The 24328-nt window shown below is 37.5% G+C and overlaps 1 protein-coding gene across 1 annotated transcript in view; it reads right to left on the bottom strand.

The window, feature by feature from the left end:
• Positions 1 to 605: 605 nt before the first annotated feature.
• LOC104911468 (cyclin-dependent kinase 14-like) overlaps positions 606 to 24328 on the bottom strand; it is a 44316-nt gene continuing 20593 nt past the window's right edge. The window contains exons 3-5 of the mRNA XM_031554032.1: positions 17900 to 18020; positions 8513 to 8606; positions 606 to 1549 (exon numbers count right to left, since the gene is read on the bottom strand). Of these exons, the coding sequence (XP_031409892.1) occupies positions 1484 to 1549; positions 8513 to 8606; positions 17900 to 18020 (281 nt within the window). The 3' untranslated portion in view covers positions 606 to 1483. The remainder of the gene's footprint in view (positions 1550 to 8512; positions 8607 to 17899; positions 18021 to 24328) is intronic.

The following is a 24328-nucleotide window of genomic DNA, read 5'->3' as shown; positions in this document are numbered from 1 at the left end:
GACACACGAGAAATAGCTGGGATAGTTCATGCTGGAGGAGAGAGAAGGTTCTGGGTGATGGTATCAATACTAATCTGGTAAATAAATACACATCTGGGGGGGGTGTGAAGAATGCAGTGTTATCAGTGGTATCTGGTGACACAACAAAAGACAACGTGCACAGACGTTATATGCAAGAAATATCACTTAAATATTAAAAAAATTCTTTTTTATTCTAAGAGTGTTTGAACAGTATAACAGGCTGCCAGAGAGACTATGAAGTCTCCATTCTTGGAAATACTAAACAGTTCTGGGCAACCTGCTCTAGCTGACCTTGGTCTGAGCAAGAGGTTGGACTTGACATTCTCAAGAAGTTTCTTCCAACCTCAACTCTCTGTGAATCTGAACAATTTCTGTGGTTAAGAGTGCAAAAACTGTTTCTGGATCATAGGTTGTTCCGTACCCAGAAGGGTTAATAGAAAACCCAGACCAACTCCAGACTTGGGAGCACCCTGGCAAGTTCTATGAAACCCCGAGGAGAAAGATTATGTGAGATCCAAAGAAGACTCACAGAAACATGAAAGGGAAGCCAGGAGCTGAGAGCCAGAGAGACACTTTCCATGGAGGTTGATACTGCTCTCACACAAGACTGCAACTCAAAACACATCAAAAATGTATCAGAGTAAGAACAGGATATCTTTAATGATCATGAAAGTAATTAAGCAAGTGTTTTAAAAACATAAGTCTCTCTTTAATACACAGTAAAGTTTAATCAAATTGAAAGTTTATGTGGTCCACAGTTTTTTAATCCAACTGAAGACACAGAAATTTAACCAAGAACTTTCAGCACAATAAATAGGTGCCTCAAAAAATTCCTTGATTTCTCCTCCAGATGTAATTATTATGAGGACCACCATATTTATGTGAGCACCATACTACTCTTTTTGTTAAGAATTTACATTGCACTTCTCTGCTCCATCAGTAAGAAGGTTTTAGAGTTTACACCACAGCTGTTTGGATCATGTTGTGTCCAGAAAAAGTACTGTGAGTAGTTCTCATTACGTCCTCATTATACAATATATATTAATAGTTCTCTCTGATGTACTCTGAAACAGACCTCAACTGCCAGAAATACTGCTATGCAGTGATACATATATATGCACTCTAAAGACAAATGGTGAAAATTGGGCATTTTTATTTCTGTAACTGACAACTAGAGAATCAATTTTGCTATTGTGAGTTATTTTAACTAGAGAACTCAGAATACTGTGAAGAAAGAGCCAAAACAGCAAGAATGAAACATAATGCTTTATTATCTGGAGCTATTTATTTCACACTCAAACACCTGAAAATACCTACTGCATTAAGAACCTAGTCAGGCAATTCCCCTACTCTCAACTCCAGTATGAAAGTTCTTGTTTTCAACATCTTCGTATGAAACAGAATTTCTTTTCTCTCTCTCTTTTTTTTTTTTTTTAGATTTTTTCTTTCTTTTTCGCTCTTATTAATTTGTACAGTACTTCTCCAGCAGTTTCAAATGAATGCATCTTATTTTCCATGGATCACTCCTCTAATAAAAAGACAACAATAAAAAGGAACAAAAAGAATAAAAAATTCAGATATGTTCTGAAATTCTGTTCTCTGTGCAAACCACATGAGCAATGACAACACCAACAGTGGACACACAGGTATTATTTGATAGTATTTTAATATATAGTATTCAAAAATCAGGTGAGATTACGTAGATATTTTTTGCGTAGGTCAAATTAATGCCTAGGTTATTCAACCACAGCCATTTAACACATTAGGAAAGCAGCTGATCTGGACTAGATAGACTAATGATAGCTCTTGAAAACCTGAAATCTCTATAAATCCGTAAGCTTATCTGAAAATTCAAATTTAGTTTAGATAAAGATGTTAATCAGCAGCTTGTATAAATGTCACTGACTACAATCCTGTGGCACGTGTTCAGCATCTTAATAAACTAAAATATACTCCAGGATACTGATTCAGGAAACACTTAAACAGGTATTAAAGTCCATCTTTATTCAAATTAGCCATATTGCTAATTTGCAGTATCGCAAAGTATACTTGTTATGTACATGCATACCTTCTACTAACTGTGCTGAAAGAGGATGTTTCCCTGAAATAATATCTACACAATGATAAAATAGGTATATATTTCTTCCAGTCCCTACTAGGGCAAGAAAAAATTAGTCTTGAAGTCTTTTAGGGAACATGTGCAGATAGGACACATCAGTCATATTCTCATAGCCTCCTTCTAAAAACATCATCTCAAATTGCCACTCAACGATTTTTAGATGTTTTCAATAGTAACAATGTTTGACCTTGAACTACAGATTGTAAGCAACAATTTTGGCAATCAAGTTGCTCTTCAGAAAACCTGCTTTGACGTGCAACATGCAGTTGGATATAAGTAAATGAGGAAAAGAATATCCTGGTTTATTAAACATTGCTCCTTTTTGTATGAAATGGAAAGAGAAGGCAATATAAATGCTTGATATTTGATCATTTATCTTCCTTAGGAGATACAACCAGCACATGAGAGCAGGTTTTTGAATAGTCCTGCACTCTATTGTCTTGTAGAGTAAGTTTTAAGATAACAGAATATCACTACGGCTAAGAACAGGCTTCAACATAATTTGTAATATGCACAAATTGCTTATCACTGCACTTGTTTTCAATGTCATCTGCATCCAAAAACCAAAAAAAAAATCCAAAAAATCCAAAAAAATCCGAAAACATTTGAAATTACAGCTCTGTAACACATATGGACACAAACTGCACAGGAGATTTTACATGGCACAGTTTGTTTCTGAGGTGCATAAGGCCAACAAGAAAGGTGCCTGAAATGACACATATGTAAGTAACCAGAGTTGCACTGATTTACACTGGCTGAGCCTCAGCACATCTTTTCAAAGGACTGCCTGTAACCACCCTCTGGAGGGACAGATGAGCCTAGAAAAGAAACAATGCTTCTTTATAATTATAGACCATTTCTCATTCAGCAACTGAAATATGGCAGATACTGAAGAAACATTCCAATTCCAAAGAAAACCACAAAGCCATTGCATTTCACTGAACCATGTCTTAATTTGTTTTCTTTTTCTGATAGCCAATTACTCTTCGCATTTCATACTACCAAGCTGATAATGAGCCAAACTCTGGGGGTTTGGCTCAGAGTTAGCAGGCTGAATGAGAACAATTGCCCATAAGCAAAGGATGACACCTGTGTTAGAAGGAAGCCACCAAAACCAGTATGGCACATCAGGTTGTATGACTGGTTGATCCAGCACCCAGCCATCCTTTGAAAGTCAACAACAGAGTCATACATCCATGCATTTTTTCCCTTCTGTTGCCAGCTGGTAGCTCCCCCAGCAAGCGTCTGTCATTTTCTACTGAGTGTTTTTATGACCTGGAGGTTACTTCTTCCCTCTTCTAATGGAATTGTTAATAGAGTGCAAGACATATAAATTATCATCAAGAACCTTGTGCCCTCTTATAGGGAAAAAAAATTCATATACATCGATAGTAAACTATATAGTGGATGCCAAGCTAAAAATAAGCTGAAAATCTTTTTAAAAATCTCTTAAGAAATCCATAACCCTTTACAACACGTGAAAAGATAGAAGATTTATTTTTTTGTTTTGTTTTAGACCACTTTATTAATTCACCACATGCTAGTTTAGAATTATACTCATTTTAAGTTTGGCAAAAGCATAGATAGCCCAGAGAGGAGCCACGTAAAAGTGGTGTCACTGCAAAACCTGCAGACAATTACCCTAAAATGCTGAGTATGTGCTAATGACTTCAAAGAGAAAGCTTACAGCTAGATAAGCCTTTTATTTATTTAATTAATTTCAGTGATGCTAAAAAGTAGTGAAATATTTTGTGTATTATTATAATGTGAAATAGACGTAAATTCAATACCAAGATGTAATACATTGCTCTCCTCTTGTTCTATGTATATGTTGTTATTGAAGAGACCTCAGCAGTCAAGTTTCCAGTTTAAAAAAAAAATTGTGTTTGCATCATGAAATCATCAGTGGGAGGGAAGCAGAGAGAGATGGGAGGAAAACAGAACACCTTCCCCTCACCCCACCAAGAAAGAACAATCTCTTTTGCAAGGATGAAATTTTCTTGAATCCAATTAGTCATCTGTAGCATTCAAGACACCAAAGATATCACGCCTACATAAAATGAAGCTTCAGACCAGGCCCAGCCTTACAAGTGCATCTATTCCATCTGATATGAATGAGCTGTATTTCTGGACTAAAGTACTTAACATATGACAGAAAAATGTGTACTGAATAAGGAAACAGGAACAGAAGACCAATAAAGATAACTAAACATCTCATTACTGAAATAAACTTCAAAAAAATCCCAATAGTTGAAAGTATTCCTCCCTTGGGCATGGCTAGTTTTCCCCAAAGACATTATTAACACAATGTACCACACAGCAGGGTTCCTATGAGCTCTTCATAAGCTTAAATGAAAGGGAGGTTGTTAAAATATATCATTTCTGTCTTTAGAGGATGTACCTGACAGGAAGCAGCCCTTTGGGTTCAGAACTAGAGGGAAAAGCTTTGCAGCTTCACAAACACCTATTACCATCTGAATCTCAGAGGAAACTACCTATGATCCTGCTTTACATGACACATTAGGCACGTGGTTATAAATATATACTAAAGAATATATTGCTAGCATTTTAAATCTTCAATACCAGAAGCAATACATATGTTTCCATTTTAAAACAAAAATTCAATTTGAAAAAATATAGTTACTGGAAATTGCAAACCCCTGCAAACCTTCGCTGTGCAGCTCTATGAAGAAAGTGGTTTCACAATCACCCTTCGGAATACCAGACTTCTGGGCTCAACAGAAGCACACTGTTCTCTTTAAATTACGTTTAATACTGTGCATGATGGCACCCAACAGAGCTACAACTCCTAGGACCAAGAGCAGGCACTGCTTTTTGCAATATGTGTGTATGGAAGGAGAGGAGTTCCAGGCTCCGAGCTCCCCACTGTGTCATGTCAACTACAGCAGGAGAGCCCACACAGGGCACCCACACAACCATCCTTCTGCAGACTGAAGGCTCATTTATAGCAGAAACATCCTTTAAGAGCCATTATCCTGCACAGAGATCTGCAAAGTATTAGAAGAACTGTTTGTGCATTACTCTCACAGTGCAATGTAATTTTTAGTGTAGCTGGCACCAAGACAGAAGTTCAGCCAACACAAAAATTATTCCCTTATCAGGAGGGCTTCAGAGCCTGAGAGGGAAATTCACTTTGATCTGCAGTAGCTTACCAAAACCTCACGAAAATTGGAAGAGACAGAAATACCTTCCCACTTAAAAAATCTCTCTAGAAGAAAAATAGAGCTAGCACTAGGAATTCAACACTGATCTGGTTTGAATCTGTGAAGAACACTGAGTATAAAAGCATATAAAAGCATATCCTTACATCAAAGCCAGGGTGTACCCAAGCTGGTGCTTCCAGCATGGCTCAGGGTGGAGCCTGCACAGCACACCAAGCCTCCCACTGGGAGCAGCTCTAGCACTCACAACTAAATGCTGCTTAGCTGTCAGCTCCTCTGGGGACAAAGCTCACATCCAAGCATTTGCTGCAGCTTTTACTTCCAGATAAAATTAAAGCTGTATTTATGATGGCAAGTTCTCCTTGATACAGAAAACCTTTAAGTCTTTGTCTACGGAAACGCATGCCAATAAACGATCAAAAGGAAGGATCTGTTGATAAAGAATGCGGCTACTTTGTATGAGAATCCAAATAATATTTCCCAGTTTTGCGTAGTTTTATTCAGATCCAACAGACTGCGCCACACTTTCCCTTTTACCAGGGCAGAATGGTTTCACTCTTCACATGATCCAATCTCCATCAGTCTCATGCGCATATCACAAGACTAGAGAGTAGTGCTGAGATTATCCTATCAGATCATTATTCCAGCACATCTAGCATCTTGCAGCAAAAGCTTGGGCTACTGATCTCAAAAGATGGTGAAATAGTTTTCTGGATTTCTCAGCTATGCTAGGATACATCTGAGGAATAATAATGGTACATCACTGCTGTGATAGTTCAAGGCACAAGAATTGTTAGCTGTTACAGTCTGCAAGTATGGATTTCTCTCCAATTGTATATAATACAGTTCTATCCAAGAAGTAATCCAAGTCCCGGTAAGCAGGAAAAAGTATGGGCAAAGATGTAACAGTACACTGACACTGATTAAGCCAAATCACTTGCATTAAGACATTTATTTTGCTGTTAAGCCTTTTCGAGACAGCAACCTATTCCTAGGTGTTCTTTCCCTTTTATTTGGTAAGTACTTTTTTCTTTGTAACTATTCACACTTGTAAATATATGTAGGAAAAAGCAATCATATTATTAGATCCAAACTGTGACAATAACAGCATGCAGCCTGCTCATTCATACGGTCAGCACCTCTACTACTGCTCCATTTCAGAGAAAAGATTCTGGTTTATAAACTCTTGTTATTTTATTGGGGTCTACTACAGTAATGGAACCTGAGAATGTTTATTAAGAACAGCTATTGCAACATAAACATAAAATCAGTTCATATTCCTGTTCATAAAATTCCACAAGTGTCTAAAGCAATAGAAGTCAAAAAAATACACATTTAAACAGATGCTTTCTTTAAGATAACTGAAAGACCAATCTCTTTTCCTAATCTATTATACACAATCAATTAAGCCATTATTAAACATAAATATCAGTCATAACCAGGAAGAAACACTGTGCTGTGCTGTATTGGATCTACCCTTGCTACACATATATGTAAAGAATGTTTATGGTAGGGTTATGTAGAAGCATTTACAGAATCTCTTCACCTTGCAATTCATAACCACTGAAGCAGCATACATACAACATACTCTATTTTAACTTATATAATAATGGAGAACTATACAATAGGGAAATAAACAGCCAGTAAGAATTTTAAACTGTTACTTGCATAAAATTATGTTTAGTTTTCCTATTTTTCTTAGTTTTTAGTACAATGTAACAGATTTCCTGAAAGTTCTGATCTGCAACCCAGACTCTTACCTGCAACCCAGACTCTTACAGGCTATGGAAGTGTGACTATGTCTGGTAACAGTGGGAAGAGATAAAACACAAGTTAATGCAGCTTTTGGTGCAAGTGGCATAGGAGAGGGATAAAGAACAAAAGCATCAGCAAGAAGGTGGGCAGCAGCCTTTGCCATGAGAAACACATTACTGATGATGTTGAAAAAGTGAACTACAGGAAGACTTGTGGGAGAAATCTTGTAGAGGTTGATCTGGTTCGTTATGGCTGTGAGTCTTCACCAACAAAAAGTTAATTGTATTAGTTATCTTGTGTAACAACCTGATTAATTTTGTACTTCAGAGTAGCTAACTTCCATACTGTACATGATTCACTGGAGAATGAATGAATTTAATCCTTCTCTTTAAATATGAAAGCAAAGAAGAATAACCCTTTGTTTTATAACTTTTAAACAGATAAATTCTTAATGATGCTTAGAGCACACTAGAAAAACATTCACTGAAACTATTTAGCTAAAGGTAACTAGGTGCTTCCATTAGAAAGATTAACTCTGATTTTCAACAAATCATAAATCTATCCTTTCTCACTTTTTCTTCTCAGGTTTGTAAAATATCAAGTTATAGAAACATCAATAAATTATCTCTTGCTGTTTCAACACTGTCCTCGGTATTTCAGCTGCAATTCGAAAACAGAATAAAAAATTTGGGAAGATACAAAACTCATTGTTTTGGCATTTTGACACAAAAACAGTTGTAGGGAATAAGGAAGAGGAGGGAACACGGGAACAAACAGCAGGTTTATAAAAGACATTTAAACGTAGAATTTTATGACACACCTAGTGCAAAAAAAATGTGAAAAGGGGCGCTAATTTCTGCTGTTACAAGTCTACTTAACATCCAACACAGACTTGCTCACTAAAATTTTACCATAATATAAGAGATGAAGCACAAGAGAAGAATTTTTACTTTTGAACTTTTGTGTTGACCAACAGGAAGAAATTTCATCTCAATAAATGAGAAGCATAAGTTTTAAAAAGAGGAACTCTAAAACTGGCCCAGTAGTTGCTAGCTTAAAACAAACACGCTGGCAAACTAACAAAGCAATTGAATACAACACAGAAACTCATCAAGAACTGCTTCTGGTTGGATACATTGCGGCACAGCTATTTTTCCTTAGCAGAGGATTAGCCAAGTGGGCAGAGTAACAAAATACTTTACATGAAATGAGAGATTTCTATATCACAGTCAAATAAGGTCTAGTTTTATAGATTTTTTTTCAGTCACTCCTAAGAGCAGGTGATAAATTCATTGATGTTCCCCAAAAAAGACAGGTACAAAGGCAAGTCCGAGTGAAATTAATCAATCAGCAACTTCATTCCTGACACAAAGGCATACACGAACATTTGCCAGCCATTGCTTTGGGTATGTTACGTCAGCAAAAAAGAACTCACCAGAAATATCCTTTCAAGTTGATCTTGAATGTCTTTCATTCCTGGAAAAGCAGCGACTCCTTGAATCATTTCTACAAAGATACATCCCACTCCCCTACAGAGGGAAAAAAAGAAAAGCATGCATTATTAGAAGATTTATTTTAGATTAAAGAACTATAAACAATGATTTGTCTCTATTACCAATATTCAAATAATGTATTTTGTTTGCATTATATTTCAGATAAATGCCAGGCTGAAGGACAAGCATTTGTACTTACTGAAAAACAATGTACACAAATACTTCGTTTTTTGGGTGTTTGAAGGCTAAGAGTAGAGATAAGAGGAAAATGAATGCTAGTTGTTGACACCAGTAAAGGCACCACAGCAGCTTTCTGTCCCTGTGAGTGCTTCCCAAGGAACATGCTCCCATACAGACTCTGGGGATGTGGGAGTGGCACTGAGAGAGCATCTTTGGGAGAAGCTGAAGGGGACAGGACCGTGGCACAGAGGTACATTGGAAGGGCTCAGAGTGGAGGCAAATCTGGAAAAATGAATCAAAAGGACACGTGGTTGCTCACAGACAATGAATTATGATGCTATTGCCCGAATGCAGGTGACTCCTGGAATAGGCTTGCAGCCGCAGCCTCTCTCCTCTCCCCATCATGACAGCTGCCTTGCTACAGCTCCTTGCCCCATGCTACCATAAAGGGTATTTCGTGCAAGTCCCCTCAATCTCACGCATTTAAGTATTGACAGAAATACTAGGAAATTGGGGAAGAAATATACAGCCAAAAGAATGGATTCTGAAGACCTGAGGAAAGTTTCTGCAGGATGTAAATGATGAAACTTTGGATAACCCGTGTAATTATTGTGTCTGAGGAGCAAAAGAAATTAGAAATTTGCATTTGCTCCTTTTCTGGATGAAAGGAGTTCAACGCTTGTTCCATCAAAAAAAAACAAAAAAAACAGTAGAGAGAACATGTCTCTTGGCTGCAATAGGATGCAGAGTTCAACTAAATGCTGTAACTTGTTGAATTACAATTCCCCATACATATACAACTTGTATATGCAAAATCCTATGTATGACATATAACCCACATCTGTGTAGCAAGCACAGAAAAAAAAAACTTACTGCAAATGTCAATTCAATAACCCAAAATATGTATCAGAATGAAGTAACTCTCAGAGCCAACTGCATTTCCACCTTCCCCTTAAACTGTGAGTTGTGCCCTTTTTGTCTGAAAATTCCAGTAGTAATCTCTAATTTAACTCTGTTTTCAGAGGTAAACTATTACAGCTGGGATTATCAGCAGCTAAACCATGTTATACTCATTTCTGAAGGCTCTGACTACTGCAGAACAGAATGAAATAATTCTGTGTTTCAAGACGATGAGAGTTGATGGTTAAATCTCTTGGAGAGAAAATTAAACATGCATTTCCAATTTCTACATCCCAAAGCAGAGATACAGTAAACAAAGTTTCTCCCTAGTCATTGAAAAAGTGGATGAAAACATTAAAGGCAGGGTTCTGGTCCAATTTTGGAATAATTCAGGTGTTTATAAAAGAGAGAGGCTGAAATTTATGTTCCATATGCTGCTGCTGGTTACTGAATGAACAGAATTGATTAAACTGCCACTCATCATTCACTCTGGTTTGTGCTTCATTAGGCACAGATAGGCACAATATATCTTAGTCAAATACTTACAAACAGTATCAGGATCTCAAGCAAAGAAAAATTCAAGATTTCTGTTGGAAGCCATTTATTCCAGAGAAGAAACAAAACAATAGAATTTAAACTACAGAAAAGGGGATTGGAGCACTTTTACAACCGGAAAGAGGGCATTTCATCAAACCAGTTTATCATTTTAACACTAGAGTGATGTATTGCTATCTGCAGAGAAACTACAGCTAGCTCTGATATAAAAGAAACACATAGATTTTTCCAGATTGTTCATATTAACAAATATGAACAAAAAAAACATTTTCAAAATTTTCCACTTCTAGCAGATTTGGTACAAGAATGAGCCAAAAATCTAGAAAAAAAAAACTGCAAATACCACTGAAGAAAAATTTCCTGCTTGGAAAGAAGAATCCTATTGAGTGACTCGGGCTGTTGTGTAACCTAGTACTCCATTTAGTCATATGCTGAAATAAGGAGTTAGATGAACAACTAATACAAAAATGAAAAAGTTATTAAAATAACTGAGGAGAGAAACATGAAAAAACTTCCAGCCTTGGGCTGGAGGACTGCTGTTCACTCTGGCCCACTTGAAAATTATGCTTGGTTTCAAAGCTTATGGCACTCACCCAGCATTCTGAAGAACAAGCCCACAGAAAGGAAAGATTAAATGAATACTAAAGAGGAAGAGAGAGAGAAGGAGGAAAAAAAGTATGACATTGAAATGAAATGAAATACCCAGAAAGGCAAAACTTCACATAAAGACTTTAAATGGATGGAATGGTATTTTAGATGCCTTATTGTACTTAGTGAGTTTTGTATTAAGCTCACAGCAAGTAAAAACTAACTGTATGGCAGGAATTCTGAATCACAAACCTTAAATACACACCTGGAACATGAACAGACGTAAAAGTCTGTACAAGGCCTTTACATTTAGACTTGTTTTTGGAAAGCTCACAAACCACTAAATAGGTTAGAGAGATTTTTGAGCGAAGTCACAATGATTTACAGGCCAGATCTTAAGGAAAGAAATAAAAGATGTCATTCTTGGCTAAAAGAAAACACGAAGGACAGGGAAAATATGATTACTCTGTATTTAACATTATGTAAAACAAAGGACAGTGAAGAATTGGCTAGGATTTTATGATTCCCAGAACCATAGGTAGATCAAAGATAATCAGAAATGGGAAAAAGCATTTAGGAAATGAAAACTTCAGGATGTGTTAGAGAAATACTCTTAACAATTATGCTGTACCCAGGCCTCCCAAAGGATGGGAACTCCACAGTTACAGTCAAGTGAAACCAGGCAAGCTGCAACACTTACGAATGTCCTTCAGGGACCAGATTTGCATTAACAGTGGGGTGGATAAGATTATCTCACAGATCACTCCCATCTCTAGTTTCTGTGATACAAAGATTACATCTTGATATGTGAAATATGACCAATTAACTTGGTTGTACTGTGCATGAATCTCCAAGGGCATGTTATTTATGTATCATCTGGGCACACAGCACACATTGTCATTTCCAGGCAGCATTTCAGAAATCATTTTTGTGACAAAAACGTATCTCAGTACATTCAAATCAAATTTTTCTACTTTCTTGGTAGGTCTTCTGACTTTGAATAAATAAGCCAAATGCTGCTAAGTCTGAGATGCTTTTCTTAGAGATCTTCCCCATGCAACAGCACAGGATAACCTTACAAAGTAAAGTGACAGCCATTTAATGTTGAAATGTGTGGCTTACTCTCTGATGACAAAAAGCATGACTAAACCTATTGATGTATTGATGAGACCATATGTGGCCATACCATCTAATATTGCTCTTCTATTGTCCTGCTTAATTTGCTGGGACTTTGGTTGCCACCACACATCCTCACACAGGCTAAGAGTTAATAGCACGGCTAAATGAGTTACTCTTGCATCTGAAGTGACACAGTAAATGAGCCTGTAAAAATGAAGTGGGATGCCTCAGGAAACTGTTTATGATGTGGACTCTTCTGTTTTTCCTCTGCACAAAATCTGTAACTCGAAAACCTATTGTCTTAAAAGTAGCTTGCTTACTTGGAGTTTGGTTTTATATTTTTGGTTTAGGAATTTGCATTCCTCTCTTGTGTAGCAAAGATTCTTACTGCAACAAGAAGAATCTACAGCCTATCTCTATTTGGATACTACAAGAAACTAATATAAAAGTTCTGAAGAATACTGTGTATAAAAGATTTTAGGCTGTTTCCTTCAGCTATTATTTTTTCCTGATGGATTTGCAAAAGAGAATACAAACACATTTTGGAATAAGGAGTCATTTCCAAATTTTGTGTTACTTTATACTTAAATGGAGGTTATATAAAGCCTGAGTGGATACTCGAGGAACATTTACTCTGTATGTTAAAAATTGTTGAACTTTTTGCCTTGGACAGATCTGCAATGCTTTCTAACAGACTCCCTGAAGGTGATGACATTCAGCATGATCTTCGTAGCAAAGATATATGCTGGCTCTTCACATAAGGTTTTTAGGTGGCCATGAAGCCTATGTTCAGTGTGGAGAATTTGGCTTCAGAGTTGGAAGGCATCTTATGAAAGCCAAGTAACTACTTCCAGTAATCCTCCTGATCAGAATTCTGAAACTCAAAGTTAACATTCTCAGAGTTTTCATACAAAGCTTACCAAGCTACACACAGTTTATACAAACTGCTAAATATATCATAGTAATTAAAACAGCAGCAAACCTGCTTCTTTTTATGGATTCTTCATAAAGAGACAATAGTTTATCTTCCATAAAATTCACTTCTAATATACATGTTGGAGTGGCATGGAAGCCTTTCTCTTGCCAGATTTATTCAGAGGCTAGCCAGGTTATTTGTATGATCCTGCTTATGAACAGAACTATGAAAACAAGCTGTAGGGAGAAGAAGCAAGGGACTTCTGTCTCTTTAACTGATCAAATGCTGATATTGTTCTACAATGATACAGAGTCAGAAATGAATGGAATAACATAATCACAGGATGGCTGAGATGAAAGGTAAATCTGGGCCCATCAGCCCAGCCCCTGCTCCAGAGCAGGTGCCCAGCTCACATCCTAGAAGCTTTTGGAGATCTCCCAGGAGGAGACCCCTCAACCCCTGGGCAGCCTGTGCCACTGCTATGGCACCTGCATAGCACAGAAGTGCTCCTGGGGTTCAGATGGAACCTCCTGTATTCCGGTTTGTGTCCTTTGCCTCCTGTGAATGTCATGAATGATGAACTTAGTTGGAATTCATCTTTCCTGATTGCAAGTCTTTGATACATGAAAGTAAGAAGGGAATTTAGACCAACCAAAGGATAGGGGCACAAGGTAAATAGATTGCAATTCTTACATGAGAAATCATGAGTGAAGCAAAATTTCTCTCCCATACTGATAAAGAACATTAAAATTTCTATAGAAAGGAGATGCGATGAATGAAATGTAAATTATTTCAAAGTATGAGATTTCAAATTATTTATTGAACCAATTGTAGTTAAAAAAGAATAGCATTCTAGTTCTTGCCTGCATCACTGCACTATCTAGATATAAAAGCTTCACAGTGTTTGTGATTCAATAATCAGTAGCAACTTTCAGATTCTATGCTAATATGAAAGATCAAATTGTGCATAATGACTTTTTGCAAGAATATTGCAATTAGCTTATTTGTTCTGAAAAAAGGAGAATGCAAGAAAAAAAGAAAAAACAAGAAATCACCTTCATAATTAAACAACATTTTGCCACAAGATCCTGTTGAAAATGCTTTTCTCAGTTTTCTTTCCCTCCCATGAATCCATACTTTTCTGTCCCGACACACACACACACACAATATTTTTATCAGTGTAAAAAGAATAGTAAATCTCTTGTTTCAGATGGATAAAAGTTGTTCTTTAGATAGGAACTGAAATGCCCTTCCAATAACCAGAGACAAAGATGTTTTCCTCACAGTCAGTATTTCTATAAATTAGACCCCATGACAATTTTCCAATCAAAAGTTAACTCAGCTGTTAAAACTTTTGAGGAGCTCACTGACAATAAGAAGTTTAATTAACAATACCTTGACAGTTATTGCAATATTCTTGCCTTAATATCCTAACCCAGAAGATTAGCATTTCTTTCTAGTGAAAGTTCCAATCATAACTAACACTGAGGGCAGACGAACTGTTTTCTCTCTTGGGCCCCAAGCAGCATTTCTTCAGTATGCACTGGGACTCCTACTCTGAGATTTCTTTCACTGCAAAGTGTTTACAGCAGATATGGGATAAAGATGCATTTGTAATGTCTCCTGCATAAAAATATAATTTCATGCACCTGTGTCTAAAACAAGATTTTTTTTTTTTCCTAATAATAAATATCTTAATTACTATCACAGGTCTTTACTTGTCAAATATTCATAAAAGGACACGTGGAATTACATCAAATACTCGAATCTACCTCAGAGCAGACAATATGTGGAAAGCGCCGTACTCCTTAAAATTACCATTTATTTGTCTATGAATACAATAGAAAATCTTCATGTGAATAGCTGACCCCAGATTATGATCTGAATTGACATCATGTCCATCAACTCAGATTTATGAAGTTAAATAACAGTGATTTAATAAGCAATTTCATAACATTTGACTTGCCTAGTTATGAGCAATTTCTTTCACAGCTCTAAGCACAGTTGATCTTCATTACTAAAAGTGAATTTAAAAAGTCAACGTGAGGTTACCTGAATTGTTACTAAGGTTTGTTTTTTATAAGCAAAACAGGATATGCAAAATTTGCCAGCTGTTAGCAAAAACAGTTTTTAGCCAGCTGCACTTGAAAATAAAACATCCCTAGTGACTTCCTGATCTGAGAAACCCAGACGCAGCAGCACATGTATTACCAGAACCAAAAATGGCTTATTAAGCCATTTAAATTACTTCATTTACTAAGACTATATTCTTTCTGTAAAGAACAAATAGAAGAGGTTCATTTGGGGACTTTTCCCTATGTTTCTGTATTACTTATATATGGTTTTTAGTAATTCATAAACCCTTTATGTATTGAAGCTTATTTTCCTTGCATTGACTTTCAAAGGACTGTAAAATTCAAGGATTAAGGAAAGTTACACCAGAGGCAATGCAAAGCCATTTTCGTAAGCTACCATTAAGTCCTCATCAAGAGGAAAGAAAAAAAAAGAGAGAAAAAAGCAAGCATATCAAAGGTTATCACAACTCTTTGATGTAGTCTTAGGTAGCGTAGCACATTCACACAATGCCACTGTATCAAATGCTGTCAGCAGTAAATCACAAAGCCCACTGCATTCATTGATTTCCATCGCTAGCCTGACACCACTAATGCATGTATGTCTTCATTAATATTATTTTATTGCCAGTGGCTATTTAAAAAGAAAGCAGGAAAATGTAATACTGTATGTGGATCATTAGCTTTTAGTTACTCCCCTAATGCCCTACACCAGCAAATGAAGTGTAAAAATAGCCTGCAGCCTCTGCCACCTGCTTCCCCGCCACTGTCCAGTGGTTAATACTTGGACTCCTTTTTCATGCAGCTGGGCTTTTCCTCGGTAAGAGCTCCACTTTCCCTTCCTTGGGAGCCCCCATGAAACATTATTTATCACGGGTAAAGCAAGGGCCCCTTGCCAGTCTTTTTTTTTTTTCTAAGTGGAAGAAACAGCTGTGCTTTGTGCATCAGCGTTATTTAAATATTTAGTGAAGTGGCTGCCTAGTTTTGTCATAATGTGGATTATCAATAAGGACACAAGAGAGCATGCAGTTTCTGCCATAAGGACATAATGCCAGTAATTGCATAAAAATGCTAATGCTACAAACACACTTTTGATAACAAATTACCAAATTATTTTTGTAGGTGATGGAAGATAGGTTTCTCCACGACTCTGCCTTCCTCTCACTCTGGGAAATCACCAAGTGGTTTTGATGTAATTATTGCCCAGCTCTGAGCAGCCTTGCACAAAGGGAGCCCCTATGCTGCCTGAGCTCCAGCAAATCTCACTTCTGGACATGCCACGTCCACAGAAGTGACCCAAACATGGACCAACACCTCTCAGCAGCACACAGCAAGAGCTGTTGCAGGCAACCCAGCAAACACACAAGCAAAACCCAAAGCTCTTCTGTCACATGCAATAGAATTTTGCTGTAACCTGACTTCAGATGCAGCAGTAGATCAGCCTTTACAAAAATTCCTACCATGTGAATGAAACTGCATTACCAGGGCCTTCTATGCTATCCATAACATGGCCTATATCCATAGGCCAGTTTGTGAGGGGTAGCAGAAATTTGAAGGCCAACTGAATCCTGGACTGCATCAAAGGAGGAATGGCAGCAGGGTGATGAAGTTGATTGTCCCTTTCTACTCTGACCTTGTAAGGCCCCATCTGCAGTACCGTGCCCGTGGCTGGGCCCCCAGCACAAGGAGGATGCAGAGCTGTTGGAAGGAGTCCAGAAGAGGGCCACGAGGATGACCAGAGGGCTGGAGCACCTTTTGTACAAAGGCAGACTGAGGGAGCTGGGCCTGTTTAGCTCGAAGAAGAGAAGGCTCCAAGGAGACCTCATTGCAGTTGGCCAGTACTTGGAGGGAGCTTACAAGCAGTAGGGGAACCGATTTCTTACACGGTTTGATAGTGATAGTGCTGTCACTAGAGGAGACTGGCTTTAAACTATAAGAGGAGAAATTTGGGTTAGATGTTAGGAAAAATTCTCTACTCAGAAGGTGGTAGGGAACTGGCACAGACTGCCCACTCTATGATTCATTGATTCAGCAAGCTACAAAATAAATCATTTTTTTTTTAAAAACTTGTTCAGGGTAAGTTTTTCTTCAAAGTAAATGTATTCTGCAGATCTAAAGGATTAAACACAAATTCAAATTAACTTTTTCCACAACACAAGATGTTCTTGATGAAGAAAAAATATTTTTCTTACACATTTCTACTTCCTGAATCAGTCTGCAATGCTTCTGTCAACAAAGTTGATGTTCTAACTAATGACTGCATGCACAGATAACAGAGGCTTGTGAATTCAAAACCAACAGGATGAACAAAGAACCTCTACCTTGATTTCTAACAATCAAAAAACCAAACGCACATTTATTGTTCAACATGGGCTTAACTGATATAAAGCAAGGTAGGTGCTGTATCCTGCATGCATCACACTGTCCTTTCAAATCCGTAGTTCTAAAAAAAGCCTGCTTGTTTGAAAGAAAGTTGTCCAACAATGTGTCACACACTGACTTTCTGCTAATGAGTAGAGGAGATTAAAAACAGACGCTGTATTTTTGCATCCAGAGAATCCTGGGGTTTTACTTGCTACATCTCAGAAGAACTGAGGGACAGGGCAAATTTGGGCATTTCAGTCATAAATGCAATGCTTTACCAGTCATGCGTTTTGGCAGGTTTTGCTAATATAGCACTATCCACCATGTACTGTATCATAGTGATCAGTTGTTTGCTAAGGAGCAGGAAGCAACAACTTGTCCTCTGAAAAGCCTTACTGGCTCTGCTAGTGGTGTGCCAACAGCAGGTATCCACCTGGATACCATGTGTGTTGCAGGAGGGTATTCATTTATGGAAATAACTGAGTCAACCACAGAAATTACCGCAGACGAGCTGTACCACTAGGACTTTAAGCTTTAATTATACCATTAATTGTGCCACATATTTGTTTTACCACACAAACAAAATCTGAGCTAAAGCACCTACGTAGAGTCTTGTGCAAAGATGCTATACTGACCACATATCAAGGCAGGTAGAATATTCTGTTGATCCCAAAAGGACATCTGGAGGTCTGTACCATAGGGTTACCACTTCATTAGAATACGTATGGCTGGGAACTGATTTAGCTCTTGCAAGACCTGTGGGGTAAATACAAAGAAATTAATAAAAACTGAACAAAGAAATGATTTGCTGTAGAGTTAAGATCCTAAAAGTATATATGAGACCACATCATATTATCATGAACTCATGTTGCAAACAATTTTTTCTACTAATAACAAAATAAGTTGCTTAATGAAAGAAAGAATCTATGATTTAATACTTGGCTAAACAGAGCTGTGGTTATTATGAAGGAATAATAAAATTTGACTTTGATAATGACAACCAGAGGCCCTGGAGAGATGTAAAGTTACAATGTGGTATACTTAAGTGAAAGACAAATAAATAAAGTTATTCATTACCATTAACTACTCATCCTTAGGCATCAGAAGTCCTTTCATTTAAGTGCTTAGGAAAAGAGAATGAAAAGGGAACTCCCAGACATACAGTGACACAGATGAGATGTTTTTTAGGAGAGCCTAAGGAAACCTTCCGCCATTTATGCTGCAAACTTCAGCCTGCTTATTCAAATTTATATTTGAAAGCAGTAGAAACACTCAGACATTTCCATTCAAATAAATATTAATATTGCAGTAATACATCAAAAAAATGTTACATGCAAAACTCTTCTTTCTCAAAAAATATATATTGGCAGTGCAGCAATCTCAGAAACAGAAATCAATGTGATGAAAGCTGTGATCTACTAAAAATACACTATTTACAATAACTGTCTTTCAAGCTTGTCAGTCATTTAAAATAACTCACAGAACTATATAAATCATAATCTACCTCATGTAAAATTGGAAAGATTTTAGGAGAGATGCTCATGTGCTTTTATAAACATCAATAAAATGCATATCTTTCTAATGGTTCTCCTACAAGAGTGTCTCTCCTTAAGAAACTGGAAAAAAGATTTTCAGGACTTTGGTGACTGTTCCCATCACCTACAAACACCCTTTCGAAGCAACTTGCTCCTGCTTACTGCCTTGAGACAATCCAGTCCCTCACTGGGAACACTGGACATGCAAAGTAACAGAAATCGGGGCAATGCACCACTGCTTTTTGTCTTCCTAAACAAAGAATTACCAATTTCCCTTTCACACACAAAAAACGAAATCTCTAAAAGGTCACAGTCATGTCTTACACCCCACATGAAACAGAAAGCAGTCATGCCCTTAGAAAGAAATACACAACATGAGAATCACATAAAAATGAAAATGAGAGTCCTTTGCACCTTTATTCTCAATGCACTGGAGAAGCTATTTAAGAACAGTTAATCTCAGTGAATATATCTCCATAGTAATGATGGCAAATCTTGCCAGTAGATTGCATTATCAGCTGATTATAGCAATTAGACCAGTGTAGGGGAATAATTTGACTTGTATGCCAAAATTTAAAAAAAAAAAAAAATCAAATACGAACAAGCTTTTTTTTTTCCGCTTCAGTTTTCAGACTTCCATCTCCTTTGTATTTGTCCACTTCATCACTAGCTTGATAGTTTGATCAACACTTGGCTCATGTAAAGAACTCAAGGTTGGCAAGCATACCTCACAAGACAAGAGGTAGCCTTATGCTACCTGCAGTACCTATCACAGAATCATAGAATGGCCTGGGTTGAAAAGGCCATTGAGTTTCAGCCCCCTGCTATGTGCAGGGTCATCAACTACCAAACCAGGCTGCCCAGAGCCACATCCAGCCTGGCCTTGAATGCAATGGGGAATCCACAACCTCCTTGGGCAACCTGTTCCAGTGTGTTCACCACCCTCTGAGTGAAAAATGTCCTCCTAAGATCTAACCTAAACCTCCCCTATTTCAGTTTAAAACCATTCCCCCTTGTCCTATCATTTCACCTCTTTAACATTTTTGTTTCTAGAGAATCAGAATCCAGCAAATGCTCTAATTGATGAATAGCTCACATTCCTAGCACAGAGAAACATTCACAAGTCTCAGTTTTTGAGCTCCTACAACCCATCCTACAGTATTCCCTGAACGTGTGAATCTTGACTTACTGTTATTAAACTAAGTAAGTATTACACAAAGACTGGAGAATGCTGACGGTGAATGTTCCCATCCTTCTTTGCCCGCCTGATACTCCCTTCCAGAACTCCTTTGCTGTTGCCTCAGAGACTGAACTGGGTTACAAACCTTTTCCTCTCTAATCTTCTGCCCAGCTGTGATAGGAGTGAAAGCCCAGGAAGGCAGGGAAAAGGCACTTTTAAGAAACCAGCAATACAATATGATATTGGGAAAATTGGCAAAAGCTTTAGAATTTTGTGGGGTGATAATGGAATGCAGGTTTCCCTGGTACAAAGTTCTTGACCCACACTCTCAAGAAGTCTCCAATGTAAGGAGGAATAAGCACCTAACTGGCCATACCAGAAATCATACTGCAAATAATACATTTGTGCTTGCCAGTAGGTTTCTGCCACCATTCTAACTAAGGCAGAGGTCTGCAAGTACTGTAGCCAACCTGAATACATCTTCCCTGACTTGCGCCATTGTTCAGCCAGAATCCTGCCCTCTGTTGGGATGCTCCCCACCCTGCTTTCACAACCTATTGTTTCCAGATCTCCTTCACCCCTAATCCAGGCCAGGATAACTGAGATCCATCACATTTTCAAGGGATGCCTCTTTTCAGCTAATCCCAGTCTGCTGGACAACTAAATGTTATTCTTCATTCTACTTTCACTTCCAAAACTTCATGAAAGCCTTGTTTGAGGTTGCTACATCTGGTTTCTCAGTTATAAGAAGATCATTACTGGAATCGAGAAAGTTAGGAAGCAAAACGTTAATTTGTAAGAGCAAATTGACATCAAATGGCATCAGTGTTCCAGGTTTACAGCCATAAGTTTTATGTAGTGGCTAACTGGTTTCCTGTTCATGCACTTACACTACTTTGCAGACTGTATGGACAAATTTAGCAGAACTGAACAACCAAGGGAAATACAAACAAAAACTAAAATTTGGCACAGGAACATTTGGCACAGACCCTCTTTTTTTAGTCAATTGCTTTTCCAGTGCAGAATTCAAAGGCCCTAAATTAGGCTAATGCCTTAGAGGAGCTTCTTTTTCTTAGGAATGGGAACAAAGTTTGCTTTTTCTGAAGAACACTCTGCACAAATACAGCATTTGCAATTATGAACACTTTCATTTGAAGACTCAAAATTAATGTAAATGTCTTCCATCCCACTTGAAGCATGAAAAACATCCTCATCTTTCAGATATATTTACAGTTTAAAACCAGCGCTACCAAAATATATATATATAAACACTGACAAGATTCTGCATTTCTTGTTTTGATGTTCCAGATGTAAACAGATGACAGTTACCATCTTGGGTTACTTTGGTGGGATTTTTTTGTTTGTTTGTTTAAAAAAAAAGCAGAAAAAAGCAAACTGAAAAAAAGCTATGTATCTCATACCCTTTTGCACATTCAAATATGCTTACTCATGCAAAATTTATTTAACCACATCCTTCAACTGAAAGGAAACTGAAGGGTAGGATTAATTAGCACAGCATGTTCGATCACTTTCTTTAAGGGTTCCCTGTCTGTTTCCATGGATACCCTACAGGAAGTGTGACAGTCTCCTTTGAAAATGACAGAGCTCAGGGGTGATCATCAAAACTTCAGATCTTAATGGCAATGACAAACAAAAGCCAAAAGGGAAATGGTGACATCACCAGGTGAAGGCACAGCATTTACATACAGCTGCTTGCACCCTTCTTGCCTGTGAAGGGGCATAGATGGCTCACTGACTATTGGTGAAGTCCCTCCCAGATCCAACAGCCTCCAAAATATAAAAGGTCACCATGCAGCCTGTGTCTGGTCTCATCTGGAAAGGGGGAAGCAAGCATAAGGCCCAGCAATTAAAGTCAGATGGCACCAGCCCTGCTCAGTATAATTATGGCAACAACAGACACTCCTGTTATCCAGGGAATTACTTCACTGGCTATTATTTATCCTAGCTGGAAGAAGAAACTTTTCTCATGCATCACATGCCTCCAGCAACATCTACCTGTGCTATGCCACAAAGCACAACTTTATTTTATATCATTCATTAAACAAAAGCTTATGTGATCCTGTAATGCCCTTTATTTAAAACACAGGCTTACTGACTATGCTGATGTATGGAATGGAATGGAATATCTAATTCCAACTGTCTGAGCTCTCCAGGACAACTCAAAAGCAAGAAGATATTTCCCTGCATGGTAAACACAATTTTCTCTGCTTCGTCTGGCTTTACCTTTTATCTCAGACCCAGAGACTATCTCCGATTTCACCTAGCATCAGTCAGCTATGTAACAAATTTATTTGTACTGATTTATCACCACTTTTTAATTTATTTTATTTTACATGGCTTTTAAAAGAGGAAGCAGCTATACCCAGACTCAAATACAGTATCTTTGGTTGTGAGCACAAATTTTAATATTTGATTTTTTTTTGTCATAGAATTACCTTCTAGTCAAATTCACGTGACAACAGTAAGCCTTTGTTCACAGTGAGCTTCATCCTACAACTGACAAAGACAGTAATGCAAAAAGGAGGGCTTGCCAAGTATGTGCATTGTTTTCCTTTCCACTGCACTTTAAATGTATTGATTTCTTTACTAATTTTATTTAGATGTGATGAAAAGGGCTTTAGTAAGGCATGCTGCAGCCAAAAAAAAAAAGACTGGTTTTTCTCTTTCATTGTTGTTTATCCTTGATTCATAATCTTTCATGCTTCCTCTCTTCAATTCCTGTTCATTTATTTTATTTTTTTTTAAACTACTTTGAGGTAAATGGTTTATTACCATTGTTCAGTAACAATATTAAAATATTATTAACGTAATCTATTAAAATCATGAATTGTCAAATTCGCTTAAGCTATTTATTTAGCTACTTATTTACCAACAAAGACATATTTATTCAGTGAATACTTGAATGACAGCAAAACAGAAGTAGAATGGGTGGAAACTGACATTGTTTCAACAGGACACTCAGTTCTCCACCCCAGAATTCAGTTCTTGGCAAGTAAATGTACTGCAGCCTGAAGGTCCCTCTGCTGAACAGAAATCATCTGTCCCTTATCTGTAGCTTATCTGAGTTAAATTTCTTTCAACTATGATAAATTACCTACAGTATCCTTTGCCTGACTCCTAATGCAGCCACCAGTTCACGATAGTGACATTCATTTACAAAAGTCACCCACTATTAGAGAGAGCCTAATTAGGTTCCCCGGTTAATATTCCCCAAATGCACTTGGGCAATGACTAGTCTTCCCAAGCAGAGAGCATGAGTCAACCTTCACAAGACAGACAGCAATAAGTCAAACAAAAGGCATGTGTGTCTGACAGCCTGGGTTTTCCCACACTATCACTACTTGTTCTAATAAAAGATTATTTCTCCCTGCAAATCTTATCTCATGTATGCCTTCAGACAATCACAATGTAGATGGTAATTATTCTGGTCTGTGTAAAAGTCTCCACCATCAATTTGACAAACACAAGTTTGAGGAAAGGAAGATGCAGAAATATTTTTTCTGCTAACAAGAAATAAGAATTTACCCTGCATGAAAAGCATTTTTCTCTTTTTAACAATTCAATAGCAACTCTTTTGTCTACCTCCAAAGCCATCCACAAGACCATAGGCAAGTGACAAGGAAAAGAGCTCAGGTGTTCGTTGTATATTAAAGACTTCTCTGATTAATTTGACTGAAAACCATCCTAACTATAAAGCTGTTTATTTCTCTGCTTTAAAATCCTTTAAAAACTTTCTGACACATATTGAAAAAGCCTGCTGATGCTGAACACACACAATGACTGCCAAACTCATTCATTCTCCATTAGCAGAAAGGAACACACAAACAATTCTGTTCCAATCAAAAATAGGTGGCACAGAAGTGCAAAAGAATACACATTCCATTTTTGACATACTGAAATTATATATATCCCCATGACCTTCTGGGTCAGCGTGAGTGTGTTCAAACTGCCTCTCCAATCTAGAAGCAGAAAAATAATGGTGTGGGCAGGATAAAAAGAAAAAGAAAAGAAATCCACCACTAACACTGCCAACACTGTAAACATGCACACGGCCGTGACAGCTCACAGAACTCAAGGACAGCAAGCAATTTCACATCAAAGATAATTTCTGCATTAATGAAAAGATCTGGATTCATTAAAAACATAAGATACATGCCCACGATATTTCAACTGTTCACTGTCTCAAATCTTGCTTTCTACTTTCTGGATTTTTCCTTAATGATCCTCATTTTCTTCTGTCACAAAACATTCCACATGAAAATGATTACCTCTCCTCTTAACAACATTCCAGCACAAACACAACTACTTTGCTAATAAGGCTGCAAGTG

This window comes from Meleagris gallopavo, chromosome 6 (assembly GCF_000146605.3).
Source record: "Meleagris gallopavo isolate NT-WF06-2002-E0010 breed Aviagen turkey brand Nicholas breeding stock chromosome 6, Turkey_5.1, whole genome shotgun sequence".
In the NCBI taxonomy this organism is placed as follows: Eukaryota; Metazoa; Chordata; class Aves; order Galliformes; family Phasianidae; genus Meleagris; species Meleagris gallopavo.
The sequence above is the reverse complement of the archived record's forward strand: the minus strand, read 5'-3'. Positions and strand labels throughout refer to the sequence as shown.